General features: G+C 42.3%; 1 protein-coding gene across 5 annotated transcripts in view; it reads right to left on the reverse strand.

Annotated features, from left to right (window-relative positions):
- The window catches only part of SERINC3 (serine incorporator 3), a 29,559-nt gene extending 4,300 nt beyond the window's left edge, over positions 1-25,259 (reverse strand). Inside the window, exons 1-11 of one of the 5 annotated variants that reach the window (XM_063601055.1) lie at positions 24,992-25,211; positions 16,932-17,093; positions 15,860-16,053; positions 14,349-14,428; positions 12,938-13,075; positions 9,854-10,023; positions 7,829-7,919; positions 6,841-7,021; positions 4,087-4,314; positions 3,272-3,448; positions 458-2,319 (exon numbers count right to left, since the gene is read on the reverse strand). In XM_063601055.1, the coding sequence (XP_063457125.1) occupies positions 3,310-3,448; positions 4,087-4,314; positions 6,841-7,021; positions 7,829-7,919; positions 9,854-10,023; positions 12,938-13,075; positions 14,349-14,428; positions 15,860-16,053; positions 16,932-17,093; positions 24,992-25,030 (1,422 nt within the window). In that variant the 5' untranslated portion in view covers positions 25,031-25,211 and the 3' untranslated portion in view covers positions 458-2,319; positions 3,272-3,309. Of the gene's footprint in view, positions 1-457; positions 3,449-4,086; positions 4,315-6,840; positions 7,022-7,828; positions 7,920-9,853; positions 10,024-12,937; positions 13,076-14,348; positions 14,429-15,859; positions 16,054-16,931; positions 17,094-24,991 lie in introns of those variants that run through there. The other 4 variants (XM_063601056.1, XM_003825928.5, XM_063601057.1 and 1 more) reach the window with 4 other exon arrangements.
- Positions 25,260-26,265: the final 1,006 nt, after the last annotated feature.

Raw genomic sequence — 26,265 nt, forward strand, 5'->3', positions numbered from 1 at the left:
AAAGTAAAGGAGTCCAGCATGGACCTAGAAGCTTTCTCCCAGCTTTAACGAGGTAAAAGTGGCAGCCACTGCTATTGCCTTTGATGAGTTCCTAGAGCATGTCCCTGATCTGAAAGCCAGGGCCCCAACCCACATTCCCCAAGGCTAGGCAAGCCCTTTCACAGTGATGAAACATAAAGGTACTCATCTGGAATGAGACGCCACCCTGAGATCTGATGACTCAAAATACTCCCCTGCTTTAAATGATGATCCTGGCCTTATTCAGAATGCTGTCTTACTCATGCTTGTATATAATTCAGCATTCACATGTATAATTCACTTGAGTCTTGATTAGACTACTGGGTTTCCTACTAAGAGGCAGACTTCACTACTTCTTAAGGTAGGACCAAGCAAAGCAGGGACACTGCCTCCCGACTTTTAAAGAGCATTTGTTACTTCAAATTAATATCAGTTATCATCACGAGAAAAAAATAAAAACTTTATTGGACTTTGTTACATTTATTTTACAGTTTAGTATTGTTTGTATTTTGAATTACATTAAGGCGGAGGATGGGGCACTGTAATGTTTTTGAAGTTTAGGACCTTTAAAGCTCTTAAGCTGACTCCGCTACTGTAAAGAAAAGCAGGGTATCTGCTTCACACTGGCAAAATAAGGGGCTACATTTCCCCATCTGACCCTCAAATCCCTTGAAACGCTATACCCTGACATAAACCACTGGTTTAAAAGACAATGACTCCAATAATTTATATCAAGTCCTGCTTCCCTACCCCACACCTCCACCCTAACTGAGCCTGTCCCCTCTGTGTTCCTCTGTCTAATTCTGTAACAAAATCTGAAATCCAGCCTCCATCAGATTCTGGCTAAATATCTCTGACCTTTGAATATTGTCTTATTTTAGCCCATAATGAAATCAGCACCTACTGTCAGTGCTATGTCAGTGCTAAAAATGGGTTACACTTTGCAAAATAAGTTTATTCTTTAACAATCTTGTACATTAGGCACCAACACTGAGGCTCAGCTGCCCGTGGTCATAAATCAAATAGTACGTACTCAACAAATAATAGCTGACAAGTTTGATAGCCAGAAAACGGCAAAGCTGGGATGCAAACCCAAGCAGTCTGACTCCCAAGCCTCTTAACCATTCTTAAGAGACCACCTACCTCCATTCTTCTTCGAACACGTTTTTCCTGTTTGCCACCTGAATACGTGGAACCACCACCCACCCAGCTGGTTAAACCAGAATCACTCAGAAATCTACCTCTCCTTCATATTATTCATAACTGCCAGTGTTAAAATTCTAATTGCTGGCTAGGCACGGTGTCTCATGCCAGTAATCCTAGAACTTTGGGAGGCCGCGGCGGGTGGATCACGAGGTCAGGAGATCGAGACCATCCTGGCTAACATGGTGAAACCCCGTCTCTACTAAAAATACAAAAAAAATTAGCCAGGCGTGGTGGTGGGTGCCTGTAGTCCCAGCTACTCGGGAGGCTGAGGCGGGAGAATGGCGTGAACCCGGGAGGCGGAGCCTGCAGTGAGTGGAGATCGCACCACTGCACTCCAGCCTGGGCGACAGAGCAAGAATCCGTCTCAAAAAAAAAAAATTAAAATTGAAAAAAAAAATTCTAATTGCTAAGTAGCCCTCACCTGTCAATTTCTCCCCATCCCTACGATTCCACTTCTCTATTTCACATCTCATATGGACTGCACCTGGTCTCATCTCTCTAAATCCATTCTCTATGTATCAGCCCAAGTGACTGAAAATAAAATTTGTTCATGACACTATGAATATGTTTTCAGCCACCCTCAACATAAGGTTCAAACTCTTTACTGAGGTTGATAAAGCCCTTTAAAATTCAGTCCCTGACTACATTTCCCCATTCCAGCTTTACTGAACTTTTTTTTCCCATCTTCCTGCCTTTAACATGCAGTTTTATCTATTCCAGCAATGTCGTCTCATTTTCCCATCTCTCTCTTAGCTAACCTCTAAGAGTTCTTGGCTTAAATATCATTTTCTCCAGAAAGCCTACCATTACACCAAATACCTCTCCTTTGAGTTCTCTCCAATTCCTAAACCACAGCACTAATTCACATTATAACCACCTGTCAGCTCATTTGCTCTCTTCTCTAAGCTATTAAAGTCCAAGATGGCAGAGCCTCTATCACGTTTAACACTGTACCCCAAAACCTACAGGGTCTAGTACAGAATAGACAGTCAATCTTTGTTGAAAGAACTCTTTTATTCTACCTTTTTGCACACCACCTCTCATGAAAATGTTTCTTGACGATGCCTTCCGTCTCTCATCTACCAAGTGTCTTACCTAGAGAAGATATTTAGGACTTTTGAATAAATTCAAGACTTTGCTCACTAGTCAGACCGTAATTTTTAGAAGGAATAAGAGCATCCTGACTAGAAGCTTGATAAAACCTGGCTATCCAGAAAATAAAGAATGGCTGCTAACTATAAAAGCTGTTAGAAGAAAGGGCCTTAAAATCTTAAAAGTCTTTGTATTTTAACCAAATACCTTCATAGTGCAAATATGATAAATTCACATGCATTTTACTTTTACATACTCACAACAAGATAGTAACACAGACTAAAGCTGCAGTGTTTTCCCAAGTGAATCTTCATTTTAACCAAACTCACAAAGCATTTATGGAAATTAATACATCTGGCAAAGCACCAGACTTGAATCAAGCAGTATCAATGCTACAGTGTAAAAAAAGTAAATTAAAAAACTCAAGATGTAGAAGCAGTAGCCATATCAGCAACCATTCTTCTAGGGAAGGGACCCACATATACGATCCTTCCCCAAGAACTTTGATGCTACCCCGCTGAAGAGTTTAAGCACAAAACACAGTGCTTGTATCATATAAGTAAGGACTTTCATAGAGGAAAACTGTAATATAAATGCTTTTTTTTTTTTTGCTTTTAAAGGATACTGCAATATAAATATATTAAGCATGGCCTCAAATATCCAACATTTTCCTATCTTACATTTTAAACCAAAGTTAAAAGAACCTACAGGCTTTATAAAGAACTCTCTTCACAGCACAGCTGTAGTTCACTTTAAACAAAAAATGTTCCCTTTGTGCTATATCCTTAGAAGTAAACATAATATACAGATAAATGAGAAGTTTCGATTCTGCATCAAGCATTATTCAATCTCACCTTCTGATATAAACCTGGATACAGTCAAACTTGCAAAGCATTCACTTAATATTTTAGTTGAAACAAACTTAAAAGGTATATGGGTTTTCGGTGAAGGAGACCTTTGTGAGTTTCAGTGGTGTCCTTGGCACTCAGAGGTTCAGCTGAAGTCCCGACTGGTGAGGACAAGTGGAGCCACAAGGGTCCAGACGTAAAGCAGGAGGCAGACCCAGCTGGAGCTGATCTTGACCCACACAGCTGGCCACTTGCTGGTCATGCTCTGAAACTTTGCATCAGGGCTAAGAAAACAAGAGAGAGTCAGGTAGAAGAGCCTGGTCTACCTGACTTCTATCAGCCTCCTGCAGCCCCCCAGCCAAGGCCAAGAAATTCTCCAGTGAAACTTGGCTGGCACTACCCCCCAGTAGGGTTGTAGGGGACCAGAGGAAGCTGCTATTTTTAGTTCTTATGACCAAGAACTAAAGAGCTCATTGACTCTGCCTCTCAAATGACTTTTCTTCTTGCCAGCATGAAAGACCCTATCAGGGCAAAGTTCTTTAAATGTTCCTAGTTATTGGCAAAGGTCTAGATTGAGATAGCCTCCCTGAAACTTTCCTTCCTTAGTACATTATTACGTGAACCAGAATGCTCTGACATGGCCATCTCTATATACAGAAAATTAGTGAACAAAGATGGGTCAGATTGCTTTATGTCATGATTTTCTCTCTCAATTAACTCAACTCTGTAAGAGCTCCCAATGATTTGCATTGCAAAGAATTCCAATGGGTTTTAAATGCTAGAGGGGATAAAGTCAAGAGTATTTAACCCAACTTAATTATATGGGTAAGAGCAAGGGTTCTGAGGTCAGGACAATAAATGAGATTTTATAGGCCATCCAAGGGTTTTATGGTCTTCCGTCTGTTTTGTCTGTGTCTCCTACCTGTACCAGCTGGTCAGGGTCATCATGATGTACAAGGAAGCCAAGCAGAGCATGAGGTGGAATAAGGAGTAGCTATACTGCACTCCCTCTTTCTCGTTGTCCACAGCCCGCCGAGGCTGTCCATCTTCTTCATCACTGGCACCATTGGTAGTTGTATCACCAAGGATGACGCTGTCACTCCCTGACAGGGTCAGCTTGTCTACTTGGCTATTAGTGGAAGTGCGGATGCTGGAAAGTGATCCCAAGGAAGACAAATCAGAAAGGGGCCATGACAATGAACTGCTGCCACTGGCCTATATACAAGACACTTACTGCTGAGCTGTTCCTACTTTGGAGACTGAAAGCTTTCTGAAGATCCTGCTTAAAGTTCTGAACTGCTGCCTGTCAACATAAGACTGACGTCACTGTCATCAGTTACTACTTGATGTGATGGCTTAATTGCTTAGGAGTTTCATAAAACACACTATGCTCTCTGTGTCTGTTTCCGTGACTTCACGAGTGCCGCTTCTATGATTGGAATGTACCACGTGCCAACCTCCTTCCAACTAACTTACTCATCCTTCACTTCTCTGACTTGCTGTCATGTCCTCTGGAAGGCCTTCCCTGACATCACCCCTCACTGGCTAGGTTACAAGACACTCCTCCGACTTCCCACAGCTTCCTAGGCTTCCTTCTGCCACTGCACGTATCACTCCTGTCTTCCTTGCTATTCAAAGAATGCTTTAACAGTGACCTTAGTCTATGTAATTCTAGCACTACAGATGTTCACTAAAAGTTTGTTAAATGACTGAATAAAAATGTAAATACAAAAAAAGGACAAAAATTACATGCTCGTTTCAACAGACACAGAAAAAACATCTCACAAATCCAATACCTTTCCATGATAAAAACAGTCAAAGTAGAACTTCCTCAGGCTGACAAAGGAACAAATAAAAAACCCAAAGCTAACATCATACTTAACAGTGAAAGACTAAAAACTTTCCCCCTGAGATCAGGAACAAGACAAGGATCCTACTCTCACCATTTCTATCCAACAATGTAGTAAAATTCTAGCCAGAGCAAATAGAAGAGATAAATGGTATCCAGACTAGAAAAGAAGTAAAACTATCTCTATCTGTAGATGACTTCATCTTGTTTATAGGAAATCCTATGGAATACATACACATGCAAACTATTAGAACCAATAAATAAGTTCACCAAAGTTGCAGGATACAAGATCAATATACAGAAATCAGGACTGGGTGTGGTGGCTCATGCCTATAATCCCAACTACTTGAGAGGCTAAGGTGGGAGGATCGCTAGAGGACAGGAGCTCGAGACTGGCCAGTGCAACACAGCAAGACTGTTCCTAAAAAGATTAAAAATTAGCTGGGCATGATGGTGTGTGCCTGTAGTTTCAGCTACTCAGGAGGCTGAGGTGGGAGGATCACTTGAAACCAGGAGCTTGAGGCTGTAGTGAGCTATGATCACACCACTGCATTCCAGCCTGGATGACAGAGCAAGACTTCTTCTCTTTAAAAAAACAAAACAAAAAAAACCCCACAAAAATCAATTGTATTTCTTTCTTTTTGAGATGAGGTCTTACTCTGTCACCCAGGTGGACTGTAGTAGTACAATCACAGCTCACTGCAGCCTTGACCTCCTGGGCTCAATTGGTCCTCCCACCTCCCCAAGTAGCTGGGACTACAGATTGCACCACCACACCTGGCTAATTTTTATAGAGACGGGCTCTTACTATCTTGCTCTGGCTGGTCTCAAACTCCTGGATGCAAGCGATCCTCCCACCTCAGCCTCCTAACGTGTGGGGAATACAGGCATGAGCCACCGTGCCTGGTCACCAATCATATCTCTATACACTAGCAATAAACAACCCAAAAGTTAAGCTAAGAAAACATACATTCATTTATAATACCATCGAAAAGAATAAAATACTTAGAATTGTATTTAGAATAAAACGCTTAAAAACAAAATAAGTTTAAGATTTGTATACTAATAACTAACTATAAACCACTGAAAGAAATTAAAGACCTAAATAAATGGTTTAAGTAAAGAAGACTTCAGTAAGGTATCTTCATGGTCACAGACTGGAAGCCTTAATATTGCTGAGATGACAATACTCCCCAATTTGGTCTATACAGATTCAACTCAATCCCTATAAAAATCCCAACTACATATTTTTTTGCAGAAATTGACAAGCTGATCCTGAAATTCACATGGGAATGCAAAGGACCCATAACTGCCAAAACAATTTTGAAAAAGAACAAATTTGGAGGACTCATACTTCCTAATTTCAAAACTTACTACAGGCTGGGCGTGGTGGCTCACACCTGTAATCCCAGCACTTTGGGAGGCCGAGACAGGAGGATCACCTGAGGTCAGGAGTTCGAGACCAGCCTAGCCAACATGGTGAAACGCTGTCTCTACTAAAAATACAAAAATTAGCCAGGCATAGTGGCAGGTGCCTGTAATCCCAGCTACTTGGGAGCCTGAGGCAGAAGAATTGCTTGAACCCAGGAGGTGGAGATTGCAGTGAGCTGAGATCCTGCCACTGCATTCCAGCCTAGGTGACAGAGCAAGACACTGTCTCAAAAAAATATATATGTACACAGCTCTGTAACTGAAGCAAGTAAAGAACTTTTCATTAAAGAGAGTGAAGTTTTTAAATTTCCCATGCTGCTTTTTGAAAGCAAAACAGCTTCTTCACTTTATTATCAACCTCCATGAAAATCTTGTTCTAAGTACCTTTTAACTTACCTAGAATACAAAAGGCAGAGAACAAAGACAAACAGTCCAATAAAATTATCTGAATCCAGTAAAGACCCACTCTTTGATGGTGGAGTAGGGGTAGGGACCACAGCAGTTGAATTTCCAGGAGCGAGGGTTGGTGCAGTTATGCGTGTAATAAAGCTCATCAGGTTGGGGTTGCAGGAACGATCTGAAAATGAGAAAATCTGTATTATCCTTGGTTATAGCTCATCTTGTTCCAAGAAAGAACTTGAGGAGTTCCCTACATATCATTCAGTCATGATGTGAAACATGGGAATGCTTTACTTAAAAAATCTGAAACTTAGCAGTCAGTAACACATTTGGTCACAATCAATGACTTAGAATTAGGAAAAAAAAGAAAAGAACAACAGAATCTGTCAAATTTCATAAATATCATTATTGATTTTATTGGTTTTGTAGTTTGACTGACAAATCTTTTTAATTCTTTAAGTGCCAAGGTTTTAAGCACAGAAGTTTATCTCTATTTTGGTTTTTACATAGTTACTTAAGAACAAAATATAAGTTATCATTGGTGGAGGGGGGGTCTGCATTATTTTCCTTTAAAAGAAGCCCACAGAATATCCTACTGAGAAACAATCCTATAATAACTACAAAAGGAGATTTCCTACAGCTGTTTCTTCTACAGCCTGTGACATCAAACTAAAATTCAGTCACAACAAAGGGCCAAAGCCCTTGACCATGGCTCTTAACTAGTTTGACTCAGCCTAGGTTAGGTAAAGCCTAGACCATCTAAAGGACTCTGACCCTTTAGACTGTCAGTTATAAATAGCTATCAAGAGATGTGGGGACTAAAATGTGAAAGGTAAATACCTACAAACCTACAGTGAACACTGTACGTTTAAGTTTTGTTTGCTTGTTTCACATTTGCTCTAGCTCTAGTTTTTGTACCACCTATGTAAAGGCTGATTTCCTACTTTCTTTTTATCAAATGAATGTGTTATTGACATTCCCTTACCAGGTTCATTGGACATGGCTGACCAGGTGAGGTACATAGTGTAGAGGGTGATGAGGGAGGACTGCAAGAGGCCGGAGCGAGGCTGGTGTTCCTATGGAATCAAAAGGAAAACAGTGGCACAGGGACTGCCAAGGGCTGACTTTCCAAAATGCAGTGCACTTCTCTGGGGTTAATTCAACTATCAGTAACTGAGAACTTTCGGGTTCTTCTTGGGAGTTGAAAGGTGACAAGTAACCTTTCAGTTCAGTTAGCTCGCAAAAGAACCCAGAAAGACGAAGCAAGTACTACTGGTTCTCAAGGCATTTCACGATCCTAGAAATTCCTGTGCATCACACAAAGACTTTGATTTTCCACTCCCTTGGTGTAGTGAAAAGATCTAAGATCAGCTCTGCAACTAATTAGTAGCTGGGAGAGGCCTATCACTTCTTTGAGACTTCTGTTTTCTCACTTTTAAAAGGAAACGTGATGTCTAGATAGAATTTTCATATTTCATATCTATAACTCCATGAATTTTTTTAAACAGTTTTTTTTTTTTTTTTCTGAGACGGAGTCTCGCTTTTGTCACCCAGGCTGGAGTGCAGTGGTGCGATCTCAGCTCACTGCAACCTCCTCCTGGGTTCAAGTTTCTCCTTGCCTCAGCCTCCTGAGTAGCTGGGATTACAGGTGCCCGCCACCACACCCGGCTAATTTTTGTACTTTTAGTAGAGATGGGGTTTTGTCATGTTGGCCAGGCTGGTCTTGAACTCCTGACCTCAGGTGATCTGCCCGCCTTGACCTCCCAAAGTGCTGGGATTACAGGCATGAGCCATCGCGCCCAGCTGGAGTTTCGCTCTTATTGCTCAGGCTGGAGTGCAATGGCGCGATCTCAGCTCGCTGCTACCTCCGCCTCCATGGTTCAGGCTATTCTCCTGCCCCTCAGCCTGCCAAGTAGCTGGGATTACAGGTGTGCGCCCCTACGCCTAGCTAATTTTGTATTTTTAGTAGAGATGACGTTTCACCATGTTGGTCAGGCTGGTCTTGAACTCCTGACCTCAAGTGATCCACCCGCCTTGGCCTCCCAAAGTGCTGGGATTACAGGTGTTAAGCCACCACACCCAGCCTAAACTATGGTATTTAGAACTCAAGAGCATGAGTTTTGTTTTGAAATATTAAAATCAATTATTTTTCACAGTTTAATTCCCCTAAAATATCTTGGCTAATGACTCATAAGAATCATTCCCAGCCACATGCGGTGGCTCACAACTGTAAAACCAGCACTTTGGGAGGCTGAGATGGGTGGATCACCTGAGGTCAGGAGTTCGAGACCAGCCTTGCCAACATGGTGAAACCCCGTCTCAACTAAAAATACAAAAATTAGCCGGGCATGGTGGCAGGCACCTGGCCAAGGCAGGAGAATCACTTGAACCCAGGAGGTGGACGTTGTAGTGAGCTGAGATTGCACTATCGCACTCCAGCCTAGGGGACAAGAGTGAGACTTTGTCTCAAAAAAAAAAAGACTCATTCCCGGCCAGGCGTGGTGGCTTACGCCTGTAATCCCAGCACCTTGGGAGGCCGAGGCGGGTGGATCACGAGGTCAAGAGTTCAGCCTGGCCAAGATGGTGAAACCCTATCTCTACCAAAAATACAAAAATTGGCCAGGCCCGGTGGTGGCTGCCTGTGATCCCAGCTACTCGGGAGGCTGAGGCAGAGAATTGCTTGAACCCAGGAGGCAGAGGTTGCAGTGAGCCGAGATTGTGCCACTGCACTCCAGCCTGGTTGACAGAGCGAGACTCCATCTCAAAAAAAAAAAAAAAAAAAAAAAAAAAAAAAGCACTATAAATTTTCAAGTTACCTGGGTTTTTTTTTAATGATAGTGAAATTCATTTAATTATGATATAGGCATGAAATAGAATTATGAAGACTTTATAATATGGAAAAATGTTCAAGTGGATAAACTTAGACATAAATTCATAAGAAAGGGTACCTAGATTTTAAGCTTAGAATTAAAAACCTTTCACAGGAGAAAGAAGTAGTAAACAATCATACCTGAATTTTTGGGTGGATCGATATAATAGAAGCCACAACGCAAAGGATCAGGTTAATACTGATGAAGAACTTGTTTTCTGTGCAGCCATCTGGTTTGGTGTAATATGTATAGAGCAGCCCGACACAGATGATTGACAGGATATAAAAGGCACTTGTGAAAGACAGTAAAGCTGGAGAAAGGGAAACCAATATGAATGACCACAACTATAATAAACTAATAATGAAGGCCAATTTTCTTCCACTCCATATAAAAATGAGGAGACATTATTTCACTTTTCTGCGGTAATTTACAGTAAAATTACAGAGGTCTCAAGGTTAAAGTATCAAGATTGTATTCAATTGGCTTGATGCTAAATTCCAAAATCCACCAAGCAACTGAATTCACTTCCTGAATTACCTGATTTGATTTCATGGGTTGATTACCAGACATCTGATCATTCCAGCTAGAGTTTACTGCTACCTATATGTTAATTAATGTGTATTGTGAGCTTTTCTTAGGAACCTAAATGATTCCTTTACCCTCAAAATGACCCAGTTCACAGCAAGCTCCATGCCAGGATGGTGTTAGAGGAAAACAGAATACACACTGGTATCTTTTTATGACAGTTTTTTCCTCTGCAGCCACTGGCTATCTAAACCCATTTCCCATCACAAACAATAAGACTACATCCCTGAACTGGAAAAGTGGCTCATTTGCTATTTTTTAATATCTAAAGTAATGGTCCTTGGTCCTTTCCATTCACACTAAAAATCAACAATTAGCTGTGTTGGCTGAACATGGTGGCTCATGCCTGTAATCCCAGCACTTTGGGAGGCCAAGGTGGCTGGACTGCTTGAGCCTGAGTTCCAGACCAGCCCAGGCAACATGACCAAACCCTGTCTCTACAAAAAATACAAAAATCAGCCAGGCATGGTGGCATGAGGCTGTAGCCTCAGCTACTTGGGAAGCTGAGGCAGGGGGATTGCTTGAGCCCAAGACATAGAGGTTGCAGTGAGCCGAGATGGTGCCACTGCACTCCAGCCTGGACAACAGAACAAAACCCCATCTCAAACAACAAACAAAACAATTAGCTGTGTAGCTCTGAAAATTAGAAAACATGAAACAGCACATACAGTACACTCAGACCAACTGCAAGAATGATGAGCTCAGCTAACTTGTATTCAAGTCAAAGCCCAGATGTAAGAAAACTAGTTTCTACTTATCTCAATGAATTTTGCATGTCTAAAATTAAATGATGTATATTAAGTTACTAGCACACTTCTTAATGTTTTCACAACTGAATATACAAGATTTTTCTACACTTAGTTACTGTAAAGTATGACCAATTTGCAACTCAATAAATTCTTCTAGAGTTGTATGATCCAAAATGAATTAAAGAAAATAACAGCCGGGTGTGGTGGCTCACGCCTGCAATCCTAACACTTTGGGAGGGCAAGGCAGGTGGATCGATTGAGTCCAGGAGTTCCGGCAACATGGCGAAATCTTGTCTCTACAAAAAACACAAAAATTCGCCGGTCGTGGTGGTGTAGGCGTGGTAGTGTGGGTGTGGTGGTGTGCACCTGTAGTCCCAGCTACTTGGGAGGCTGAGGTGGATAGCTTGAGCCAGGAAGGCAGAGGTTGCAGTGAGCTATGATTGTGCCACAGTACTCCAGCCTGGGTGAGAGAGTGAGACCCAATTTCAAAAAAAAAAAAAAAGAAAAAAATAGATAAAAATAAAATTGTCATTACAAACAATTTAAATGACCAACACTAGGGTAAAGGTTAAATGAATTATGGTATACTCTGCTATGGAATGCCATGGAATTGTATGGAATGGAATACCATGCAGCTTACAGTAAACTCCATGCCAGGAGCTTGAATGCAGGTTAAATGAGTAAGACATACCTACACTCACTGGTAAGGAAGGATATTCATCATGTAGGAAGTGAAAAGAGCAAGTCATGGAACAATATACAGTACAATCCTGTTTACATTTAAATACAAAAGCAAGGTGAATGCATAAATACATACAGGTTCAAAAGAGTGGCTACATCTGGAAAGGAAAATGGGTTGCAGATAGGTGGAGATTTGCATGTTTTAGTCTTTATAAAGTTCTATCATTTGTCTTTATGGTAAACATAGTATTTTTAAAAACATATGTAAATATTTTAAAAAACTAAATCAAATGAAAATAAAACTGCGCAATTCAATAGTATGTACTGAAAGCATTTTAAAATATTCATACACTTTGACTCTTCTATTTCTGGGAATTTGTCCTAAGGAAATAATCAGAAATGTGTGCAAATGTATATTATGAAGTAGTAAGTGCTCTAACATAGCCAAAATATATTCGCAAGCTACTGTTAAATCCTATTATCACTCTAGAAATTGTAAGTGCCCCTTTCCCACCAGAAAGTTTTTCATAGCAGGTATGGGGTCCCTCTCTGAATAAGGCCATAAGGACTACTCACTCCTATCTGCCTAAAGTAGGTGGGCAGCTGTCCCATATGTTGAACCCATCTGAGTTTCCTCTCCATGGAAACAAGGTTATCAAAACCAGAACTAAGTCACTAAATATAACTGTTTTTCCTTATCTAAACACATGTAATTACATTATGACTCTCAAAATACATAAATTGGGAAAATCCAACAATTTATATTATCTGTGCTACTCTCTTCCAGTGATGCATATAATTCAGAGCCAAATTCAGGAAATTGTAGATTTTTTTTCCTTTTATTTGATGTTATTATTATTTTTAGAGACAGGGTCTTGCTCTGTCACCCAGGCTGCAGTACAGTGGCATGATGATAGCTTACTGCAGCCTTGAACTCCTGGATTCCAGAGATTCTCCTGCCTTAGCGTGCTGAGTAGCTAGGACTATAGGTATATGCCACCATGCCTGGCAAATTTTTTTTTTTCTAATGTAAAGATGGAGTCTCAATATGCTGCCTAGACTGGTCTTGAACTCCTGGATTCAAGCCATTCTCCCACCTTGGACTTCTGTCCCAGAGGACTATAGCTGCTGGGACTATAAAGATGATTTTTATTGTACACCATGCTTAATGTAGCAGTATGGCTAACATAGGTGAGTAGAGATACCTACCAGCATACCACAACCTTGGGTTTCCTTCTTCCATTCGATTTACCCATGATTCATTCCAAGAATGAGCAAAATCTACCAGCAGCACCAGCTGAATGAGGATGAAGAGGGCGGCCCCTATCATGCCAACAACAAACCAGACTACAAGAACCAAAGAACAAAGTTATTCTCTACCATAGAGTAACATTTCAGAAGATCCAACATTCTGAACGGATTTCAATTAAAACAAGACAGAGGTGGTAAAGACATTCTGTCTCCAGCAGTACAGCAAGATTCCAAACTCAAAGGCATTCTTAAAAGCTTTCTACTGGGTTTCAGACCTTTTAAAATATGTTTTACCTTGTGCCAAGGGAAGCCTGGGACCTGAGTTCCAAATGATACTATAAGTCTTTTCTTCTAGAGGCAGGAAAATCACAGTAGAAATCTAAAGATGTCACCTGATGCCATGCTTAGGAAGTAGGTTAAGACAGAGATAGGGGAGCACAAGAGTTTTAAGTCCTTATTTTGACAGGCTCTCTGATTAGCTTTGTATTCCATCAAGGGAGAACACAAACTATTAAGATACTGCCAAAAGATTAACATATGATTCCAGAAAATCTGAGAGGTGCAGTGAATGCCTCCTGACCTAAATCCACATATTAATAATGAGTTGCAGCCAGGCGTGGTGGCTCACACCTGTAATCCCAGCACTTCAGGAGGCTGAGGCAGGTGGATCATGAGGTCAAGAGTTCAAGACCAGCCTGGCCAAGATGGTAAAACCCCATCTCTGCCTAAAATACAAAAATTAGCTGGGCGTGGTGGTGGGCGCCTGTAATCCCAGCTACTCGGGAGACTGACGCAGAGAACTGCTTGAATCCGGGAGGTGGAGGTTGCAGTGAGCCGAGATCGTGCCACGGCACTCCAGCCTGGGAGACAGAGTGAGACTCTGTCTAAAAAATATATATATATGTATATTGAGTTGCAGGTACTAAGTCATATTAATTGGATACCATCTCATTTACTTGTCAGTTCTACAAAAACAGTAATTAAAAGGTAGTTTTGTTTTGTTTTGTTTTTTGAGACAGAGTCTTGATCTTTCGCCCAGGCTGGAGTGCAGTGGCACGATCTTGGCACACTGCAACCTCTGCCTCCCAGGTTCAAGCAATTTTGCTGCCTCAGCCTTCTGAGTACCTGGAATCACAGGCGTGCACCACCACGCCTGGCTAATTTTTGTATTTTTAGTAGAGACAGGGCTTCACCATATTGGCCAGGTTGGTCTCAAACTCCTGATCTCAGGTGATCCGCCCGTCCTGGCCTCCCAAAGTGCTGAGCTTACAGGTGTGAGCCACTGCACCCGGCCTAAAATGTAGCTTTAACTCAATCATCTATAGAGTTTATATAGTTTAAAATTAACCCCCTCAATGGTGAACCCTACCTGAGCTGAAATAGCCCCCAGGGATGTAGAAAGATCCAACCATGATTCCAATAAGGGCAGCAATTTTGAAGAACCAAAACCTATTAAAATATAAAAATGCATTTATGAAATGCTAAGTTTCACCCTTACACTGAGAAAAATTCACTTCTGAAATGCAAAAATAATAGCTTAATAGCTTTTTTCCCAACATGATTGTCTGGACTGTTTTCTTCATTTGACTATTCATTTAATAGGCTGATTCATTTAATATTTCACACAATTAAAGGACAACATTAGCCTAGAGGATAAATCACTCACATTTATTACCAGAGAAAACTGAAAATTTAGAGTATCCCTACTTTTAGCACTTAAAGGTAGGCATTTTTCTAGCATTCTGGGAGTTCTAAAATAACAGTGTTAGGTACACACAGAGCCATTAACTGTAAGGTCTGGATGAAAAGTAATCACAAATATTTACAACACAGGGCACAGATACCTTGCCCACAATGACACAGCTCATCACTGGCACCTGATTTTCAGTTCATGATCTTTAATGACTAGCTTGTATGGCAGAGTGGAAAGAACCAGGCTTTGGAGCTGGACAGACCTAAGTTTCAATCTTAGCTCCAACCTCCAACTGGTTAACAGGTCTCAGGCAATTTATTAACCTCTCTGCAGTTCAGTTACTAACTACATCTGTAAAAAGGGGATTATAATACACATCAAGTTTATAAAACGCCATTCAGTCTTAGAGAATTAGAAATACGGCTGGGCACAGTGGCTCGCGCCTGTAAGCCCAGCACTTCAGGAGGCAAAGGCGGGTGGACCACCTAAGGTCACAAGTTCTAGACCAGCCTGGCCAACACGGTGAAACCCCATCTCTACTAAAAATACAAAAATTAGCCAGGCATGGTGGCAGGTGCCTATAATGCCAGCTACCAGGGAGGCTGAGGCAGGAGAATCACTTAAACCCAGGAGGGGGAGGTTGCAGTGAGCCGAGATCACGCCATTACACTCCAGCCTGGGTGACAAGAGTGAAACTCCATCTCCAAAAACAAAACAAAACAAAAAAAAGGGAGAGAATTAGAAACATAGGTAAAAGGTGGTCAGGAGTCAGAAGCAATAGAATATGTAAATCAGTAGCACATATATATTCACTGACTTTTTGTACACTGTTTAAATTTATCAGGTACATGTTTATCTTTAAACAACAGAAGGAAAAAAGTGTGTGTGTACGTAGTATCTAGCATAGTGCTTCAACTATTTAACAGGTGTTCAATAAAAATCTAAGAACACGAAGCAAAGGAATTTAATAGAAGAAAATAAAAAGACAAGACCCCCTATCCCCTCCATGTTACAGCAATCTAATTGAAAATGACATTAAAACAATTTCACATGCATAATAGACCAGAAATGCATCTGAGCCACTCATTTACATATTCCATTGATTTCATCAGAATGGCAATATTAACTGCTGAAGGGAAGGAAGAGCCCCACCATAATGTAACCAGTTAATCATAAATCTAACATACCCATTGTGTACTGCCGCTCGGAGATCTTTACTTGTTTTTACTTTGAACATAAGCAGAGAAAAGACAAAGAAAAAGATGGCCATGGCAAAGCTGATCCGATACACAGCTTTATAACCAACCAGCACATCACAATCTTTATCTGCATTTATATCAGCCTCATGGATTTTAAATCCCCCTTCACAAAATCCAGGAATCTGGAAAAAAGCAATTTCAATGTTACGAGAATATCTACATTTAGACAGAGACTCTAACCCACTGCAGGAAAGCCTGGATTTAGAAAATTAACTACTTCAACAACTGCAAGACTGACTATGGAATTTTTCTCTTTGTCTTCCGATTCATTTACAGTCTTGTTACCAAACAGTATAAATAACATGCATTTTAAAAATAAAAATGCTCTCTCGGCTGGGCACGGTGGCTCACATCTGTAATCCCAGTATTTTGGGGGACCGAGGTGGGTGGATCACGAGGTCAGGAGTTCAAGACCACCCTGGCCAGCATGGTGGAAACCCTGTCTCTACTAAAAATACAAAAAATTACCCGGGCATGGTGGTGCATGCTTATAATCCCAGCTACTCGGGAGGCTGAGGCAGGAGAATTGCTTGAACCAGGGAGCCGGAGGTTGCAGTGAGCCAAGATCATGTCACTGCACTCCAGCCTGGGCAACAGAGTGAGTCTTCATTTCAAAAAAATATGCTCTCTCTTCTTTGCCCTTTTAGGATGAAGAGGCTGTGTGCCACTTTCCTGTGAGATTTTCCAGCTATGACTGAGTCCTTCCAAAGGTGAAGAACTAGTCCAGTTTAGATGCTTTGACCTTTAACACATAAGGAAAGAAAATGTTTTGGAGCCACCCTTTTAATGTTTTCTCTCAGTTGTTCGACTGGAGCCCAGATGTTCATTCTGTATTTCCGGAAAAGGACTAATGTCCTCATATTTCTGTGTTTTGACCACACCCCCATATAAGTAAAAAATCTCCAAATTACAACCAACTTGATTAACAATGAAGAAATAAAACTAGAATTTTGCAGAATATAAAAATAACCAATACCTTAAGGGCACTGTTACTTCTTACCTTCTTCAAGTAAGTTTCCATCTCTTTTCTCTGCATGATATAGGATACGACAGTGCTCAGGAGGAGAATGAAAGCATAAATGAGGCGAGTCACTGTGGAATTCTTACTGTTAGGACAGCAACTACACAGCAAACATGAGGCACCGCTGCAGAGGCATGGAACCTGGAATGAGCACACCATGGTCACCTGAGACCGCCTTCAGTATACTCCTTTATGACACAGATGTCACAGAAGAGAAAGCGAGGCAAATCAGGCTTTATAGTTTTAACTCAGAGAATCATGGCTGGGAGGAAGTGGTTAAAAGTACGGGCTCTGGAGTAAATATTATTTCTGCCACTTTTTACCCCAGCAAGTTACGTACTCTAACCCCATTTGACCATTTGTAAAATGAGCTCAATAATGGAATTTTCCTCCCTCAGACTCTGCTGTATTAAATGAGCACTCAACACTACCTAAAATGCATTAACAGTTCAATAAATGTTAATTATATTCTGAGAGCATCATTTGTTTTAAAATATGAGAAAAATATAAACCTAACTCCACTTGCTGCTTACTGCGAATCCAAGTTACCAAAGCTGATATTACAACATAAAGCAACATGCCGGGCGTGGTGGCTCACGCCTGTAATCCCAGCACTTTGGGAGGCCGAGGCGGGTGGATCACAAGGTCAGGAGATCGAGACCATCCTGGCTAACATGGTGAAACCCTGTCTCTACTAAAAATACAGAAAAAATTAGCCGGGTGTGGTGGCGGGCGCCTGTAGTCCCAGCTACTCAGGAGGCTGAGGCAGGAGAATGGCACGAACCCGGGAGTCGGAGCTCACAGTGAGCTGAGATTGCGCCACTGCACTCCAGCCTGGGCTACAGAGCGAGACTCCATCTCAAAAAAATAAAATAAAATAAAATAAAATAAAAAAATAAAGCAACACTACATGGAAACCCTCTGACAAATAATAACAGCAAGGGCCATTTAGCTCAATTCAAGAGGAACCAGGTTCCTCAGAAAGTTAAACACAGAATGACCATATGACCCAGAAAGTATATACCCGACCCCAATAGCTGTTTTGTTTGAAACAGCTATTAAAACAAAAGCTTGTACACGAATATTCACAGCACCACTATTTACAATCACCAAAATGTGGAAACAACCCACTGTCCATTAATTGATAAGTAAATATGGCCTAAGCAAAAATATGGTATATCTGGCTGGGTGCGGCAGCTCACACCTGTAATCCCAGCACTTTGGGTGGCTGAGGTGGGCAGATCACCTGAGGTCAGGAGTTCAAGACCAGCCTGGCCAACATGATGAAACCCCATCTCTACTAAAAATACAAAAATTATCCAGGCGTGGTGGCTCATGCCTGTGGCCCCAACTACTCAGGAGGCTGAGGCAGGAGAATTGCTTGAACCCGGGAGGTGGAGGTTGCATTGAGCTGAAATCATGCCACTGCACTCCAGCCTGGGCAACAGAGTGAGCCTTGGTCTATCTATACAATGGCTTATTCAGACATAATAGATACATACATGATAGAACACAGGTGAACCCTGAAAACATCATGCAAAGTTATTTAAAAAGCCAGACATGAAAGGTCACATACTGTATTAGTGCATTTACATAATAAAATATCCAGAATAAGTGAATCTAGAGACAGAAGATTAGGGGTTGAAGGGAAGGGAAATGGGAGTGATGGTTTAATGGGTAAGGGGGTTTCCCTTTAGGGCGATGAACTAGACAGATGTGATGGCAGCAAAACATTGTGAATGTACTAAATGCCACTATACGCTTTTTTTTTTTTTTTTTTTTTTTTGAGACAGTCTCACTCTGTTGCCCAGGCTGGAGTGCAGTGGCACAATCTCGGCTCACGGCAACCTCCACCTCCTGAGTCCAAGCAATTCTTGTGCTTTAGCCTCCCAAGTAGCTGGGACTACAGGTGTGCAATGCCACCCCCAGCTGATTTTTTTTGTATTTTTTAGTAGAGACAGGGTTTTGTCATGTTGCCCAGGCTGGTCTTGAATTCCTGAGCTCAGGCAATCCACCCACACTGGCCACCCAAAGTGCTGGATTACAGGCGTGAGATACTGCACCGGGCCCACCAAACATTTTGAAATGGTTAATTTTATGTCAACTTTACCTCCTTTTTTTTAAAGAGTAACCTAGGGCCGGGCGTGGTGGCTCACGCCTATAATCCCAGCACTTTGGGAGGCCAAGGCAGGTGGACCACAAGGTCAGGAGTTCAAGACCAGCCTGGCCAAGATGGTGAAACCCCATCTCTACTAAAAATACAAAAATTAGCCGGGTGCAGTGGCAGGCACCTGTAATCCCAGCTACTCAGGAGGCTGAGGCAGGAGAACTGCTTGAACCCGGGTGGCCAAGGTTGCAGTGAGCCAAGATTGTGCCACTGCACTCCAGCCTGGGCGACAGACTGAGACTCCGTCTCAAAAAAAAAGAGTAACCTAGATCTTTAGTCTGCTAAAATCTGTTAATGACCACACTACATGAAAGAAGATATAATTTTATTTCTTTTTTTCTTTTCTTTTTTTTTTTTGAGACAGGGTCTCACTCTGTCTCCCAGGCTGGAGTGCAGTAAAGCCATCTCGGCTCACTGCAACCTCACCCTCCTGGGATCAAGCAATTCTACCTCAGCCTCCCAAGTAGCTGGGATTACAGGGATTACAGACACGTGCCACCATGCTCAGCTAATTTTTGTGTAAAGACAGGGTTTCACCATGTTGGCCAGGCTGGTCTTGAACTCCTGACCTCAAGTGATCTGCCCGCCTCCGCCTCCGCCTCCCAAAGTGCTGGGATTACATGCATGAGCCAATGCACCCGGCCTTTGTTTTGTTTTGTTTTAAAGAGACAAGGCGTCACTCTTTTGCCCAAGCTGGAGCACAGTTGTGTGATCATAGCTCACTGCAGCATCGAACTCCTGGGCTCAAGCGATCCTCTGGCCTCAGCCTCCTGAGTACAAGCAAGCATCACCATGCCCAGCTAAGAGAGGATATAATTTGAGTCATTATGCTTGATTAGGAAACTGCTTGAAATTGCTCTGAGGGGTGACATTATCAAGTCATATTACAAGGACAGGCTAATTCAGAATTAGCAGAAGTAAACAATGGATAACTCTGGTCTTAAAATATGGTCCCAGGAATAATCTTCATTTTTTTATAGATGGTATCTTGTGTGCACTTTATGATAATTTTGTGTGGTTTGCAGCAGGGTGCTAACATTCTAAAAAAGTTCAGTTTTCTCATCTGTAAAAATGAGCATAATACCACCTACTCAAACAGGGTGATTGAGCAAAGAATGAGATGATGTCAGGAATATAAAGAACCTAGTATAATGCCTGACATATATCAGGCTCAATATATCGTGGCAGCCATTATTATTTGTAATTGCAATAGCAATGGGAAATTGACCAGCCAGTCTCAGTCCCCAATTCTTAACTACAGTATAGGCCAAACACTGCAGAGGCATGTCCTCCACAAATTCTTATGTTGAAGTCCTAATGCCCAATTCCTCAGAATGTATCCTTACTTGGTCACTGCAGATGTAGTAAGTTAAGATGAGATTATATGGAGTAGAGTGAGCAGCTAATCCAATATAACTGTGTCCTTATAAAAAGGGGAAACTTGGACAAAGGCTTACAACACAGGGAGAATTCCACATGCCATGTGAAGGCAGAGATCTACAAGCCAACGAACATCAAAGACTGCCAGCAAACCAAAAAAAAAAAAAAAAAAAAAAAAAAAAAGCCAGGGGAGAGGCATGATACAGATTCTCTCTCACCACCCTTAGAAGGAACCAACCCTGCTGACACCTTCATCCCAGACTTCCAGCATCTAGAATTCAGAGATAAGAAATCACTGGGTTTAAGCCACTCGGTCTGTGGTACTTTGTTATAAAGCCCTGGCAAACTAATAAACTTACTTACCTATAGTTGTCTTAAGAATGTAAATATCTCGAAGGGGAGACTATCTTTACAATGTTATATCTTTTGTATCTTTACAGAGCAGGTACTCAGTAAATATCTGTGGGACAAATCTGTCCTACTATATGTTATGTCATTTTTCTATTTCAGTAAATGACAACTCTATTCTTCCTGTTGCTTGGGCCCAAAACCTGGAGTCATCCCGAATGCCTTCCCTTTTCCCAAAATCCTCATCCAATCTGTCAGTACATCAGCTCTACCCTTAAAATATATCTAGAATCTGACCATTTTCACAGTATCCTTAGCTATCACCTTTGTCCAAGCCACAACTATCATCTCTTATCTGGATTAAGTGCAAAAGTTCCCATCTCACAGCTGTAGCGACCCATTCAGAAGCTCTGAGTTGGCCGGCACAGTGGCTCACGCCTGTAATCCCAGCACTTTGGGAAGCCAAGGCAGGCAGATCATCTGAGGTCAAGAGTTCAAGACCCGCCAGGCCAACACAGTGAAATCCTGTCTCTACTAAAAATGCAAAATTAGCCTCAAAAAAAGAAGCCCTGAATTGTTATAAAGATTATTTTAAGCTTTTAAGCTGAAGGCATCTGAGCTTCAACAGACACAGAGGAAAAAAAAAAGCCTTCTGGGAGCTTCTCTTATCTGACTAAAAGCAGCAACTTCTGGGAAATGAGGCTGCCATAAAGTCCCTCTCCAGGGCAGTTTTAAGATCATGAAGAAGCTGGAAAGACCTGCCATACCTGCATAAACAAGTACTACCACAAACGTATTTCCTATTTATTCTCCTAAAAACAAACTTATCTTTCCTAAAGAAAGCTATTTGTTCTTCTCATAGAAGCCTTTCTCCCAGCTTCCTTTTTCCTACTAAATTAGAAAGCCTTGGCTGGGTGCAGTGGCTCACACCTGTAATCCCAGCACTTTGGGAAGCTGAGGTGGGCAGATCACCTGAGGTTGGGAGTTCAAGACCGGCCTGACCAACATGGAGAAACCCCATCTCTACTAAAAATACAAAATTAGCCAGGCGTGGTGGCACATGCCTGTAATCCCAGCTACTTGGGAGGCTGAGGCAGGAGAATCGCTTGAACCTGGGAGGTGGAGATTGCAGTGAGCCAAGATCCCACCATTGCACTCCAGCCTGGGCAACAAGAGTGGAACTTGTTTTCTCAAAAAGGAAAAAAAAAAAAAAGCCTCAAGTTCTAACCGCCCCCTTTGAGTTACTATTACTGAGCACTCCTGTGTGTACATGTCTTGCATGCATAAACTCTTGTTCCTCTAAATAATCTGTTTTGTCAGTTTAATTCACAAGCCCCCAGAAACAGAACCCAAAAGGCTGGAGGAAGATTCTTCCCAGCCTACACTGCTTTACCTTTACTTTTCTACCATCTATTCTCCACACAGCAACCAGAATCCACCTCATTAAAACACAGGCCCACATCACATCACTCCTTTTTTCAAACTCTGTAATAGATTCCCACATAACTTAAGAGTAAAAGCCGGGCCAGACGCGGTGGCTCACACCTGTAATCCAAGCACTCTGGGAGGCCGGCGGATCACGAGGTCAGGAGATTGAGACCATCCTGGCGTGAGCCACCATGCCTGGCCTTCAACTCACCAGGATTTTCTAATGTGATAGAAGATAAAAGAAAAATTGTACAGTAAACGATTATTTCATAAAACTTTGTCTCTATATGGGTGCATCAGATCACAGATCAACTATGTACAATCTTTCTTAGGTCAAGGTCAGAATAATTAGAAAACCACTGCTCTCAAGAAAGCCCTTAAAAATGGAACACTCTTTTGATTTAGGACCAACAACCTTAAAATACATTCTGTTCCTAAGAAATAGTGGAATGAAGCCAGGCATGGTGTCACACACCTGTACTGGGAAGGCTGAGGTGGGAGGATCACTTGAATCCAGGAGTTCAAGGCTGCAGTGAGCTATGACTGAGCCACTGCACTCCAGCCTGGGTGACAGAGCAAAACTCTGTCCCCCTCCAAAAAAAAAAAGAAAAATAGTAGAAAGAGCTGAAACAGAATCCTTGGTGTAATACTGTCAAATATATGTATGTTTGGTTCCCATTTCCTGGCCTACAATTTCTAAAATCCTTGGAATAACCAGCGTCTTTTTGTATGCTAATGAGATGACTGGTGACTGGCAGCCCCTAGGTGGCTTCATGATGGGTGAGGGTCATAGGAGGAGGTTGGGACTTTTCAGTCTCACCCCTGACCCTCCAAGGAGGGGCTGAAGGTTAGGTCAGTAACCAAAAGCCAATGATTTAATGAATGCTGACTACATAATGAAGCATGCATAAAAGCCCAAAAGGACAAAGTTCAGAAGAACTTTTGGCTGGGCATGGTGGCTCACACCCCAGGAGTTCGAGACCAGCCTGGCCCACATGGCGAAATCCCGTCTTTACTGAAAATACAAAAATTAGCTGGGCGTGGTGGCATACACCATAATCCCAGCTACTCCGGGAGGCTGAAACATGAGAATCCCTTGGAGGTTGAAGAGAGTCGAGATGGCGCCACTGCCCCAGACAGAGCATGGAAGCTCCAGACCCGTTCCCTCTACACCTTGTCTTACATATCACTTCATCTGTATCTTTAAAAATATATTAATAGTAGCCATAAAAAAAGAAGAAAATCATGTCCTTTGCAGCAACAAAGATGCAGCTGGAGGCCACTATCCCAAGTGAATTAATACAGAAACAGAAAACCAAATACAGCATATTCTCGCTTACAAGTGGGAGCTAAACACTGGGAACACAGACACGAAGATGGCAACAATAAACACTGGAGAGTCCAAGAGTGGGGAAGGACGGGGAGGGGATAGGGGTTGAAAAACTACCTGTTGGATACTGTGTTCACTGTTTGGGCAACGTAATCATTAGAAACCCAAACCTCACGATAAGGCAATATACCCATGTAACAAAACTGCATATGTACCCTCTGAATCTAAAATTAAAAATACATAAATACACAAAATAAAATACTTTTATAATAAACCAGTAAACATGTTTCCTTGAGTTTTGTGACCAAATTAATCAAAGCCAAGGAGGGAGGTCACGGGAACTTTGATTTATAGGTGGCCGGTCAGAAGCACAGGTAAAACAACCTGAGGCTTGCCATTGGCACAGAAAGTGGGCACAGTCTTGTGAGACTGAGCCCTCCACTTGTGTGATTTGATGCTATCTCCAAGTAGAGAGCTTCGGAATTGACTTGTAGGGCACCAAGCTGGCATCCCCTGCAGAGCTGACTGTTTGCCTGATGTTTGGGGGGAAATCCCCACATACCACACATCAGGTGTCGAAAGTGTGTTGTGAGTACAGCAGGAGAAACTGAGTGTGCTTTTTCTACACACTTGGTCAATTACATCAGCTGGAGAATGAGGAATCAAGGAATCACACTCCTCTGAAGTGGGTAAATGAGGGAACTCAGCATATTCTTTTATAGGCCCTATAATTTTCTCTTTAAAATGTTTACAGTTTACAAGGCGATTAAACCTTCACTTCACTGTCACAATCGTTCTCGAAGAGAGGAATGCTGGGGTGATTATCCTTGGATAAATGACTTATAGCAGTCCCAAAATATTCAGGCCCTGGTTTCCAATTTTGAATAACAATCCACAAGGGGTTCTTTCCCTTGCACCTGAACTGCAGACAAGCCTCCGCTAAAACCCCAGCTTTGCCACACACTCTGTAGTTTTGGCAAATCCCGTGCTAGGGGATAAAAATATTACTTGAGCCACCTAGAACTAAATGATGGCACCTTAAGAGGTGCTTCGGGAGGAACTGGAGCCCCTCGCTGGGAGCTGTCATTCCTTGGTCCCTCTCCAGCTCCAGAGGAACCTAGTCAGGAAGCCTCGCAGGGCGGAGCCATCCGAATTGTAAACAATGGCGGCCTAGCCTCTTCCGTTCCCCGAGGAACCCGGAGGGCGAGCCGCCTAAGCTGGACCTGAGGGTATCGCGGATTTGCGTCTGGGGCCCCGGAGACCCTCTGTAGCCCAGGGCCTCCTGACATCCCGAGAGCCTCTGGAGCCAAGGCCCGTGCAGCTCTGGGCTCCAGGCCTTTCCCCGCAAACCGCAGGTCCGGCGAGGACTCGGGACCCCGAACTCACCCAGCTGGCGAGGGAGAAGACACCCAGCACAGCCCCCATGGTGACGCCAGTGATGGAGGTGGCCGGTCCTGAGGCTGCTTTCTAACACGGTGGTAACTGCCAGCTGAGGTGACTCCCCAGAAACACGACGGTTTCTCAGGCCGGAAACGCAGCCTTCCACAAACGCACGGATGCGTCACGGCGTGGCCCCGCCCACCGTCCGCGACCGGAGCGGCAGAGGGGGGCGCCTGTCATTGGCTGAGGGGGAAGGCGGGGCTAAACCATCCTGGGGTTGCAGGAACTGTGAAGGTGTCATTCCTTACATCATTTGTATTCATTGTGCAAAGATCTGGAGGTTACAGAAGTGTACAGAGAGGCACAGTACGCTCAGAATTTATTCTCTAGTTAATAGGAGATCTGACAACATAAATGCACCGTGCCCCAATGTAATAAATACGATGAAGTAGTATGGGGGAATAGGTTTTCAATAAAGGTGTATTTAGTGCCTCCTATTGTAAGGGGAAAGTAATTTAGCTGGGCAGTAGTCTTGGAAGGCTTCTCTGAAGGATTTATTTTTTAATCTGCGAACTAAAGGATGAGTCCAAATTAACCTAGAAACGATGGAAATCGTATCCTAAAATGTGGGATGCACCCCATTTGGGAAAAATGAATGGCTCTAAGGGTGCATGAAGGACATTAAGCGATATTAAACAGCAGAGTGAGAATGTCCCATTTCAAACCAACAGGCTAGTTGTTTGAGGCCAGTATGGTATTTAACATTTTTCTAGTATTTATCTCCCTTTCTAACAGAGTAAAGCCTTCATTTTCCAGATCTCTCAAACAGGCAACCATGCCTGCAGTTTTAAAATATTGTTTTGTTTTGAGGTGTGTGTTAGCAATAACCTTTTCATTTCTTCCGAGCAATGCTGATTTCCCATTTAAGCAGTGATGTAAATATTCCTTTCAAAATACATGTCAAATTTGAGAGTTCACTTAAAGAAGAAAATGAAAACATTTTTTACTTACACATATAATAGTTTAGGTGGAATGTGGCAAACAATGATGATGTCTGGACAACAAGGTGTCACACTTCAATCTCTTCTCCTGTGGTCTGTTAATCTTCCCTGATAGATAAAACTCTCTGGAAGGGGATTCATAATTGAATTCCTTCTGGATTGTCAGCCTTTAGTCTGACAAGGGAAATTCATGAAAAGCCCCTCTCTCCATGTGCTGTTCCCCAAGCAATCATCATACCAGTGTGGCATATTTGGGGATGTTATTTCCTGGATTCCTTG

Source organism: Pan paniscus, chromosome 21 (genome assembly GCF_029289425.2).
Source record: "Pan paniscus chromosome 21, NHGRI_mPanPan1-v2.0_pri, whole genome shotgun sequence".
Taxonomy (NCBI): Eukaryota; Metazoa; Chordata; class Mammalia; order Primates; family Hominidae; genus Pan; species Pan paniscus.